Consider the following 12,234-nt stretch of genomic DNA (forward strand, 5'->3'; position numbering starts at 1 on the left):
TCAGGGGTCAGTCAGTTCAGTTCAGTCGCTCAGTCGTGTCCGACTCTTTGCGACCCCCTGAATCGCAGCACGCCAGGCCTCCCTGTCCATCACCAACTCCCGGAGTTCACTCAGACTCGCGTCCATCGAGTCCGTGATGCCATCCGGCCGTCTCATCCTCGGTCATCCCCTTCTCCTCCTGCCCCAATCCCTCCCAGCATCAAAGTCTTTTCCAATGTGTCAACTCTTCGCATGAGGTGGCCAAAGTACTGGAGCTTCAGCTTTAGCATCATTCCTTCCAAAGAAATGCCAGGGCTGATCTCCTTCAGAATGGACTGGTTGGATCTCCTTGCAGTCCAAGGGACTCCCAAGAGTCTTCTCCAACACCACAGTTCAAAAGCATCAATTCTTCGGCTCTCAGCCTTCTTCACAGTCCAACTCTCACATCCACACATGACCACTGGAAAAACCATAGCCTTGACTAGACGGACCTTAGTCGGCAAAGTAATGTCTCTGCTTTTGAATATGCTATCTACATTGGTCATAACTTTTCTTCCAAGGAGTAAGTGTCTTTTAATTTCATGGCTGCAGTCACCATCTGCAGTGATTTTGGAGCCCAAAAAAATAAAGTCTGACACTGTTTCCCCACCTATTTCCCATGAAGTGATGGGACCGTATGCCATGATCTTCGTTTTCTGAATTGTCCTATAATTTTCTTCTCTTGTGTTATGCTTAAATAGCTTTGATAGCAGAGTAATGCTGTTCTCATAAAATGAACTTGGAAGTGTTCCTGCTTCAAGTTTTTGGAAGACTTTGAGAAGGATTAATGTTAATCCTTTAAATATTAAGTGGATTTCCCAGTGATTCTGTCTAGTCCTGAACTTTTCTTTGTTGGGAGATTTTTTTATTAGTGATTACGTCTCCTTGCCAGTTACAGATCTGTTCAGATTTTCTATTTCTTCATGATTTAGTTTTGGTTGGTTTTATGTTTATAGGAATGTTATTCATTTCTTTAGGTTATCTAATTTGTTGGTGAAAAATTGTTCATTGTAATTTCTTCTGATTGATTGTGTCCCTGCAGTATGAGTTGTGATGTCTCCTCTTTTATTTCTGACTTTGAGTCTTCACTCTTCATAATCTAACTAAAGGCCTGTCGATCTAACTAAACACCTTATGTCTTCTAAGAAACTGACTCTTGCGAATTCCCTGGTGGTCCAGTGGTTAGGACTCTGTACTTTCATTCCAAGAGGCCCAGGTTTGATCCTTGGTCAGGGAACTAAGATTCTTCAAGCCGCATGGTGTGGCAAAAAAAAAAAAAAACACCCTCTTAGTTTCATTGATGTTTTCTATCATTTTCCTAGTCTCTATTTCATTTTTTTGCTCTGATGTTTGTTATTTGCTTATTTCTGATAATTTTAATCTTCGCTCTTTTTCTCATATCTTGAGGCATAAGCATGCGTTGTTTATTTGAGATCATTCTTTTATTCTTAACATAGGCATGTATTGCTCCAAACTATCCTCTTACAATTGCTTTTGCTGCATCTCACAAATTTTGGTGTGTTATGTTTTCATTTTCATTTCCCTAAAATTTTTTTATTTAATTTCTTATTTAACCCGTAGGTCATTCAGGAGCGTGTCATTTAAATCCCAATATTTGTGAATTTTCCAGGTTTCTTCCTGTTAATGATTTCTAGTTTCATACTATTGTAGTTTGAAAAGATACTTGATATGATTTTCATCTTTGTGAATTTTTTGGTATTTGATTTTTGACTCAAGATGTGATGTCTCCTAGAGAATGATACATGCACTCGAGAAGAATGTGTATTCTGCTATAATTGGATAGCATCTTTTGTACATGTCTATTAGGTCTGTTTGGTCTTAGGTGCAGTTCAAGTCCAATGTTTTCTTATCCAGAGTGGGATCTTGAACCCTTAATATTATTGCAGCTATCTATTTCTACCTTCAGATTTGTTAATATTGGCTTTATATGTTTAGGTGCTCCAATATTGGGTACATATGTATTCGTAATTTTTATCCTCTTGAATTGATTGCTTTATCATTACGTAATGACCTCCTTTGTCTCTTGTGACAATTATTTACTTAAAGAGTATCTCATCTGACATTGTATGATTACCCTGCCTGTTTTTTTTTTTAATCCCTGCTTTTGAAAAAGATTTTTCTATTTATTTTTGATGTGGTGGATCTTTCTTGCTGCGTGGTCTTTTTCTCTAGTTGTGGTGAGTGGGGGCTGTTCTCATTGCAGCGCAAAGGCTTCTCATTGTAGAGTATGAGTTCTAGGTGCATGGGCTTCAGCGGTTGTGGCACATGGGTTCACCAGTTGCAGCTCCTGGACTCTAGAGCACAGCTGTGGCACACATGGGCTTAGTTCCTCTGCAGCATGTGGGGTCTTCCTAGACCAGGAATCAAACCTGTGTCTCCTGTATTGGCAGGTGGATTCTTTACTAGTGAGCCACCAGGGAAGCCCCATACTGGGTCTTAATTGTGGCGCATGGGGTCTTCATTGCTACGTGCAAGATCTTTTTTTGTTTCATTTGCACGTTTGTGCAGAGAGTTGCCCTTTCCGATAACGTGAATGTGTACCTCATCAGCATTTCTTTCCATTCAGGCTTCTGGAGTGGAGAGGAGAAAGTTGAGTCTTCCTTTGCACAGAGTGTTTCTGTGGCAGTGTCACAGGCCAGGACTTCCAAGGAACCTTCATCTTCTCAGAAGACTCACCCCTGTGAAGTGTGTGGTCCAGTCTTGAGAGGCATTTTCCATTTGGCTGAGCAGCAGGGAACACAACACAGCAAGAAATTACTGAAGTGCAAGGCATGTGCAAAAGGATTTTCTTTCAGTACAGACCTTCAGCAGCACCAGGAGCAGCACAAGCAAGAAAAAACACCCATAATCAGCGTCGACAGGCCTTCATTTGTGGAGAGCTCCAATTTCCATGTGTCAAGAGAACCTTTAACCAGCAAGGAGGTTGGGGATGACTTCCGAAGCACCTCAGAACATCTGAAGCAACAGGCCAGTCACACTGGGGAGAAGCCAAATACAGTCACCCACTGCACGGAAACTTTCAAAGCAAGAAAAGTCATTGTACCAGGGGAGAATGCAAGAAGGCATTCAGCCCCAAACACACACTTGTTCAGGACCACAATGCCTGCCCTGAAAGACAGCGTTTTGTGTGCAGTAAATGTGGGAAAAAGTTCAAGTATAAATCCTCATTTATTGTGCACCAGAAAGCCCACACTGGTGACAGGCTTTATGAGTGTGGTGACTGTGGAAAATCTTTCAGAGGAAGCTCAGCCCTCATTCAACATCGAAGAATTCATACTGGGGCAAGGCAGTACAAGTGCAGCAAATGTGGGAAATCCTTTAGCCAAGAATTTGTCCTCATTTATCCTCAGAGGAGTAGCAATGGAGAAAACTGCCATTTGTGCTATCATTGTGCACAGTCTTCTGGCCATAGCTCCATCTTTATTCAACAACGGACAGTTCACACTGGAGAAATCAGTTATAAATGCACTGAGTGCAGGAAGTCCTTTAAACGGAAATCTGATGTAATTGAACACTGGAGGGTTCATACAGGAGAAAGGCCTTACGAGTGCAATGAATGTGGGAAATCTTTTACTTCTAGCTCTGCCCTCCATTATCATCAGAGAGTTCACACTGGAGAGAAGACTCATAAATGTGGGGAATGTGGGAAGTCTTTTACCTCTAGCTCTGGCCTGCGTTATCATCAGAGAATTCACACAGGAGAAAGGCCATATGAGTGTATTGATTGTGGGAAGTCTTTTACCCAAATAAATCACCTGATTATGCATCGAAGAATTCACACAGGTGAAAGGCCTTATGAGTGCAGTGAGTGTGGGAAATCCTTTACCCAAAGAATTCATCTCAACGTACACCAGAGAGTTCACACAGGAGAGAAGCCTTATGAGTGCAGTGAATGTAGGAAATCATTTTGCCAAAATGTTTTCCTCCTTCAACATCAGAGAGTTCACACTGGAGAAAGGCCTTACACGTGCAATCAGTGTGAGAAGTCCTTTAGATACATATCCAACCTCACTACTCATCAGAGAGTGCATACTGGAGAAAAGCCTTATAAATGCAGTGAATGTGGGAAATTGTTTAACCAAAGCTCTAACCTCATCACACATCGGAGAATTCACACTAGGAGAAGGCCTTACAATTTGGGCAATCTGCTGAGTTCTTTACCTACAACTCCAGTTTCTTAAAACACTGGATCAAGGCCTTATGAATGCAATGAAAGTGATAAGGCCGTTAACCCAAAGTCTTCACTCTTTGGAACCACAGATTTCAGAAGGAAAAAACACGTTACATGTGTAGGATTGTAGAGTTTCCTTTTTCAGTGGATCTACACTTGACATCCCTTCTGGTGGTACCATCTGAATTGAGCATCATACATCCAAACATCTGCAAACATCCCAGGTATGTGGGAGCTATATTGTACTTTTTGACCTGGCCTCTTGCCAGACTTCTGTTGCTGACAGTTTCTGTGGCCAAAGCCATTTCACTTCTCCCACCTGGCAGGTATTCACAGTGTGCAGCATTCAGCCACTCCAGGGTGTTCAGGGAAGGAACCTTGATTTTTCCCATTCATGGGAGGGATTGTGAGAAGCCTGAGAAGCACTCATTTCCTTCTTGTTGCTTTGATGAGTTAAGTCACTGACATGACCCATTTTGGGCCCAGAGGACTCTGCTTGTTGCCCAAGGCTTCCAAGGAAAGACTGCAGAGCTTTCTGGTTCTAATCTGTGGCCTGAATGTGTATTTTCTGGGTTCAGAGGTCAATCTAAGGAAGGAATAGTCATTGTGACAACCTTCATTGCTTCTGAAAATAGCATCAAGTTGTCTTGTTCACAGGGTATATTGCCTTGTGTGTGCGCACTGGCGGGGAACATACTCTCAGGCCCTGCAGTGGAGCCATGTGCTCTCACACGCAGAATTCTGTAGGTAGTATCACTGGTTGTAAGATTATAGTGGGAATGGTAATTGTTACAGAAAGCACTAAATTAATAGTGGGAGCAGGACACTATTACAGACTGGTTGGAAGTGCCCATTTAAAAGAGCGTCCACATTATTCCAGTCACTGTGGCTGTGAAGGAAGAATATGTACAGAAATTCTCAGGCCTCCTAAATTGTGCATCTTGTATTAGCAGAGAGCATACAGGAGAAAATAATCTGAAAGTTTTGTGGTTTCTGTAATCTCTCTGAGCTATCCTCCTCAAGGCCATTTCTGTGCAGATAGAAAAATGAGGATAGAGAGAAAGGATATCCTTCAGTGAATAACAGACATTGTGACAATATTCCTGTTGAGTCACTTTGGGAACAGTCTTTGTTGCTTATATTTTTGACCACTGAGGCCAACTGCCCCTCCCAAAGCATGAGGCAGAAAGTGGTGTAGTCAATATCGGGGATTTTATTTAAACAGTAAGAAATCCAGATTTGTATTTTGAATATATTTTTAAGTTTTAATAACCTAAAAATACTTGCAGTAAAATGCACGTAGTTAAAGTATACACTTTGATAAGTTTTAACATTTATATAAATCCATGAAACCATCATCACATCCATTAAAAAACCAATCTACTTTCGTTTTTAACTTGTTTCCTTTTTTGATGTCGCTCTGACCTCTAGTCAACCATTGATTTGTTTTTCTTTAGATACGTTTTAATTGTCTAAAATTGTATATGGTTAAAATCATGAAATGTTTATGCTTTTCCTCTCAGGTACCCTTATGTGAAATATTTATCAGTGAGTAGTTTGTTTTTTTATATTGATGAGAAATATATTCTGCGGATATACTACTATTTGTCCATTCATCTGTTTATCCTTATTTGAGTTCCCAGTTTTTGACTGTTGCAAGTAAAACTGCTGCAGATATTTGAATACAGTAAAAGTTCTTCCCATAGTTATGTTTCACTTTTCCTGTATTGTCCTGTACTTTGGGCCGCAATGCCTGAGTTAGAGGCTTAGTGAATGTATGACTTTTTAAAGAACATTATACTATGTTGAGATAGGAGAGGTTACACAAGAAAATGATGAAAGCCCAGCAGTCTTCCTGAGCTCGGTGATGAGAGGCGTTAAGGAACTATATCTGTGCAGACCCCGAGTCCACAAAGGGGAGAACACGATTTGCCATGCATTTTATCATGCAGGCTACTCCTGATATCTGTAGAAAATGACAAAAGCTTGAGGTGGGCCCCGAACCCTATCATCAGCCTTGGTAGCGAAGGCCCTCAAGGTCTGTAACTACCAAGACTTGATGGAGGAGGCCAATAAGGATAAGAGACTAATAAAGAAAATGCAGCTCTTGGTTAGTTTGATTCAGCCGCCACCTCGAGGGGGCCTTGAAGGACTGAGAAAGCTGGGCAGACCCCCAAGATGCTGCTTGGGCCTTAACCAATGTGCTTTTCTCCGAAAGGGGGACACCGGAAGGGGGGATGTCTTGAGCGCCCTCCTGGGGGACACCCAAGGGGCGACCCCGACCAACCCCAGTTCTTTGTGAATAAGTTGGATGAGAGAGCCCACGCACTGACCGATGGGTCCTGAGTGCCTGCCTGGATATAGATCCCGCTTGATGCATTTCCATGACCCCAGCAGAGCCTTGGGTCGCCCCTGATGTAGCAGGTGAAACTGAATTCCTGGTAGACACTGGAGCTCCCTGCTCTGCTCTGACTTGGCCAGCCGGCCCTCTCTCCGTGTGTGGGCTGTACTGTGACCGGAGTTGGTGGACGGCCAAATAGAGGGCGATTTAATCTCTCCGTGGCTTCCCAGGTGGCACAGTGGTAAAGGATCTGCCTTCAATGCAGGAGCCTTGGGTTCAATTCCTGGGTCAGGAAGATCCCCCGGAGAAGGCAAAGGCAGCCCATTCCAATATTCTTGCCTGGAGAATTCCACAGTCAGAGGAACCTGGTGGGCTTCAGTCCATGGGGTCTCAAAGAGTCGGCAACGACTGAGCGCATCAGCACACGCTGTAATCTAAAATGATTGTTTCCTTTCGTAGTCTTACAGAAGAGTTTGGAACTTCCAGTTCTTCCATGTCCTTGCCAATATGTTTAGTCTTTTTAAACTTCTGACTTTTAAAATAAATGTGTAGCGTTATCTCACTGTTGTTTTAATTGCATTCCTCAGATGTCTTATGATGTGGAGCATTTTTTCATTTTTTAAATTTCCCACTAGTGTATGTCCTCTTGGTAACTTTCATCCATTTTTATAGAAATAATTTTGACTGTTTCTCTTTTTATTAAAAAGATAGTGAGACAACAAAGACTTAATTTAAAACTTAATTCTTTAGGGATATAATTCCTAGCCATAAGAAAGAATTATTTTTGAATTCTGAAATACTATTTTCTAATTTTTTTTCTGCTGTATATAGTGCAGTGGCCCCATACAGCATATTTTAAGTTTAATCTGCATTACTAACATATTCCCCATAATCAAGCCAAGAATGACATTGTTTGCAGTTTCCCCAATGTAAATATTCCCACTGCTGTCAATTTAAAGCTTCGCCGAAGAATTGATGCTTTTGAACTGTGGTGTTGGAGAAGACTCTTGAGAGTCCCTTGGACTGCAAGGAGATCCAACCAGTCCATTCTGAAGGAGATCAGCCCTGGGATTTCTGTGGAAGGACTGATGCTAAAGCTGAAACTCCAGTACTTTGGCCACCTCGTGTGAAGAGTAGACTCATTGGAAAAGACTCTGATGCTGGGAGGGATTGGGGGCAGGAGGAGAAGGGGACGACAGAGGATGAGATGGCTGGATGGCAGAACGGACTCGATGGACATGAATCTGAGTGAACTTGGGGAGTTGGTGATGGACAGGGAGGCCTGGCGTGCTGCGATTCATGGGGTCGCAGAGAGTCGGACGCGACTGAGTGACTGAACTGAACTGAACTGAATGACATGGAGTTTGAGAGTTGACAGCATGCCAGCATATTGTGTTTCCTCTGTAGTGATATTTTCTGGGCTTCCTAGATGTCACAGTGGTAAAGAATCCCCCTGCCAGCTCAGGAGACACAAGAGACATGGGTTTGATCCCTGGGTTGGGAAGATCCCCTGGAGGAGGAAATGGCAACCTACTCCAGTATTCTTGCCTGCAAAATTCCATGGACAGAGGAGCTCTGATTCCTTATCCTAAAACCACTGAAGTAGGTCTACTCAAAAGGTAAGAAATAGGCCCAGAAAACAAACCAAAAAAAAAAAAAAAAGTTGAGAATTTGACAGCACCACTTGTCACACGTGGTTCTTCCTAAATTTATTCAGCCATTGGGGTTACTATTGTGAAAGGAAAATCAAAGTGGAGTCTATATTGAGCAGAGCTTTCTAAAATGGAGTGCAGAGGCTATTAAAGAAGTGTGATTTATGCATCTCTCAGCATGGATGGAATCTGATCTTTTGACTACTTATTGTCCTAATGAAGCCACCTAGAACATCTGCCAGGAACTCAGGATGCTTATCAAACCCTTACCCTAAAGTAACTCATGACCGCCTTTTGGATCCCAACTCTAAAAAACTCCTGATTGCTTACGGACAAATATTTCCTAAGTTGCATCAGACTCAGTCACAGTTCATCACAAGGCAACTTGAAGGAACTCATGGCCTTCTGTCTTTGTAAGGCCCTGAGCCTCTTCTCCCGAAACACTCTTTTGGAATTACCTGATTCTGTGTCTCCTGAATTGCAGTTCTTAAAACTCCAAATAAGCTCTTTTCTTACTTGCAGCCTCCTGTGTTGTTTTGTGGTTGGCATTATGTGGTGTCAGAAGCAGGATACCGGATGCAGACCTGCACAGGCCCTCACTGACTCTGACACTGCCTTGGATTCAAGTCAGGTGCCTAGAAGAGCCCGTTGAGCTTTTCATCTCCTTGGAGATCCCAGATCTTGGTGGTGAGTCTTCCTGTACTTAAGCCACCCACCTTGGGAGAAGTTCTAGTTTCAACAAAGGGTGTCCTTTGTTTCTGACTTCTGTCCTCTAGGATTTTGTTTCTGGTTTTGTTTGAGTGGCCTCCACTATTTTTTAAAATATTTTATTGAAGTATAGTTGATTACAATGTCATGTTAATTTCTTTTGTACAGCAAAGTGACTCAGTAATGCATACATTCTTTTTCACTTTCCTTTCCGTTACGGTTTGTCTGAGGATATGGAGTATAGTTCCCGGTGCTATACAGTAGCACCTTGTCTATGTATCCTATACATAATAGACGGCCTCTGCGGATCCCACATTCCCAGTGCTTCCCTCTCCTACCCCTCCTCCGCCCTGGCAATCTCAGTCTATTCTATATAACTGTGAGTCTGTTGTTCTTTTACAGTGGCCTCAGTCCACCGACAGGGAAAGTGAGGCTCCAGAGCTAGCAGGCAGCCCTGCTGCTGAGGCGAGGCAGAGCAGAGACCTGAACCCCTAGGCAGAAGAGTCTCAGCTGGGCAGCTATCTGTCTGCTGAAGACGCAGGTGCAGCCTCCAAGTGGGACCCACAGCAGGGAGCCCAGCTACTTTGGGAAGAGCTCCGTGACTGGCCGGAGTCCCTCGGCTCTTGGAACTGTCTGCTGTCCCTGCAGCCTCTTTGTGGGCCCCGCCACCTCTCTGCAGGCTCTCGACTCGCAGCTGCCCCCTTGGGGGCCTCCTTCTAGGCCCAGCCCTATCTGTCCTCTAAAAGCCCCCAGGGCAGCCCCGTCATTAGCCCCCTTTGGCACTGGGAAAAAGTCATGAGTGAGACTAGAGGGGCATCTCTTGCTGTGAGCCCGGCGGAGGTGGGGGTGCAGACGTCAATCCCAGGCTCACCCACCGTGTCCCCCCTCCCCTCTGACCTGGTTCCATCCCAAGAAACCTCTCCTTCTTCCCTCAGGCTCCTCTCGGGGTCCCTCTCGGCCTCCCCGGGGGCCCTGTAGACTCTCTCCAGACGCCGCTGGTCCCTGGGGCGGTGTGCTCAGGTCGCCTAAACAAGGCCCCACGGACTGGGAGTTTTAAGCACCAGATTACTTCCTCACATTTCTGGAGGGTCAAAGTGTGAGATCAAGGGTTTGGCAGTGGTTTCTTTGGGGGCTTGCAAATGGCTGTCCTCCTGCTCTGTGTTTACGTGGTCTTCCCTCCCACAGGGTCCGCACCCCGCAGGCCCAGAGCCTCTTCCCCAGGTGTCACCCCAAGCACGTGACTGGCCCTTGCTGCCGCATGTGAGTCACCCCAAGGTTGCCGGTCTTCCTCCTCACGTCGCCTCAGGGTGTCTCCTCCAATCAGTGCCCTGCGACTCAGCTGTCACCCAGCGGTCACTGTCGCTGTTGTGGACCCTGGAAGAGAGGCTCAGGACCAAGAACGTGCACTGTGACCTTCACCAGTCCCTGTCCCCATGGCGTTCCTCTCGCCCCCTCCAGCTGGTGAATTTAGCTCTCACCAGCCTCTAGGTAAAAGCAAACCAGTGACTGCCAATGAGCATTCCTTCAGAACATTCCTAGTCCCTCCTAGGGAGCTAAACGTGACCACCGTCCCGGAATGGATTAGGTGAGGTCTGGCCCATCGTGTACATCTTGCGCCTTTCACATGCAATAGGGTGGCAGTGCCCCACACTCTCACACTGTGCCTAGATACGTGGAGGCAGGTCATATCTAGTACGTGAAATGTTCTATCCAAGCTGTGTCATAGGTGTGGTGCCAAAACACAATCACACTGTTCATGTTTCCAGATGGTCACACACAAATTATTTTATTCCACAGATACATACTTAAAAAGACAAGAGATTGAACTTCCCTGGTGGCTCAGTGGTAAAGAATCTACCTGCCAATGCAGGAGACCCTGGTTTTACCCTACTCCAAGAAATCTCACACGCTGAGGAGCAGCGGAACCCATGTGCCGCAACTGCTGAGCCCACACGCCCTAGAGCCCGGGCTTCACAATAACAGCAGTACACTGCGGTGAAGAATAGCCCCGGTTTGGTGCAACTTGAGAGAAGTCCTCGCAGCAACGAAGACCCAGCCCAGCCAAAAATAAATCAATTAAAAACAAGAGATTTACTTCTTGTTGAAAATGGGGAATGAGATTTCCTTCCTCTCAGAGCATTTATCTTAGAAAACGTGTAGGAACTGTCTCATCTTTTTAAAATGCATGTCTTTGAAGACTTCTAAGAAGGCCTTTCTTCAGCTGGTCTCCTCCCCCGCCCCCGCCCCCAGAGCTTTAGGACTCAGATGTCTTTCTCAAGAACCTGGGACCCGTCTCCTCACACTGCAGGCAGGGAGATAGCTCACCAGGCAGTTCTGGTGGGAGGATAGGAGTCTCATCTTAGTGGGTGCTTGCTCCAGCTTTAAAAACCACCTTCAGTTACAGAGATGAGAAGTCTGTGTCTCCTCTAGATGAAACCAATGAACTACACAGTCACCCCATTACCAGGTAAAATTAGGGCTCTGTGTGACAAACGGTACTGTCAGCTCCTCTTTCTTGAGGACTAGGGGAGTTAGATTTTTTTTCCTGTCTTTACAATTTCCTAGTGGACTGCCTGTGATGCACGGTAATCCTTTAATACTTATTTTAACAATAAACTTGATTTTGTCTCTTTATTACCTCGTGGAAAAGATTTCTCGATAGGGAGAAATTTTTGTTTTCATTTCCCTAACAGTCATCATCACGCACCTCTCCACAGGGATCAAACCTCATCACCCATCTCATCAGCAACTAGTGTACAGGATATACGGGGGAAGGGTGGTCAGTTCAACAGTATCAGAGACACATCAGAATATGCCGAATTCAGATGAACTAATGGCAACAAACTGTAAGAAACGAGAATTTTACAAGGTAAGTGCACCCCATGTGTTAAGAGATCTGTGAGAGACAGCTAATGAATGCTTTTGGAATATATTTTGGATTCTGATTGCAACTAATCTGAGTTAAGAAACATTTTTGAAACAGTTCAGCATTGATAAAATATTTTTTGATCAATATTTTTATGATTATTGAGTTATGAAAATACCTTTTAAAAAACTCAGTTCTGTAGAGACGATGCATTAAATAATGCTGTATGTGGAGTTAATACTTGGCCCCCCTTAGCTGCAGCAGATAACATCCCAAGACCTCCAAGTGGATGCCTGAAACCAAGCTCTACATGTACTATGTTTTCCCTTATACCTATGTACCTGTGATAAAGATTAATTGTAACAATAGCTGTAATAAAAGTTAGTGAGGGGCTTTCCTGGTGGTCCAGCGGCTGGAACCCCTAGATCCCAATGCAGGGGCCCTGGGTTTGATCTCT

The 12,234-nt window shown here is 44.3% G+C and overlaps 1 protein-coding gene across 1 annotated transcript in view; it reads left to right on the forward strand.

The window, feature by feature from the left end:
• The window catches only part of LOC128063074 (zinc finger protein 816-like), a 44,237-nt gene extending 32,770 nt beyond the window's left edge, over nt 1–11,467 (forward strand). Inside the window, exons 3-4 of the mRNA XM_052655640.1 lie at nt 8,726–8,890; nt 11,164–11,467. Of these exons, the coding sequence (XP_052511600.1) occupies nt 8,726–8,890; nt 11,164–11,231 (233 nt within the window). The 3' untranslated portion in view covers nt 11,232–11,467. The remainder of the gene's footprint in view (nt 1–8,725; nt 8,891–11,163) is intronic.
• The last annotated feature ends 767 nt before the right edge of the window (nt 11,468–12,234 follow it).

The sequence above is a fragment of the Budorcas taxicolor genome, chromosome 18 (assembly GCF_023091745.1).
Source record: "Budorcas taxicolor isolate Tak-1 chromosome 18, Takin1.1, whole genome shotgun sequence".
Taxonomy (NCBI): domain Eukaryota; kingdom Metazoa; phylum Chordata; class Mammalia; order Artiodactyla; family Bovidae; genus Budorcas; species Budorcas taxicolor.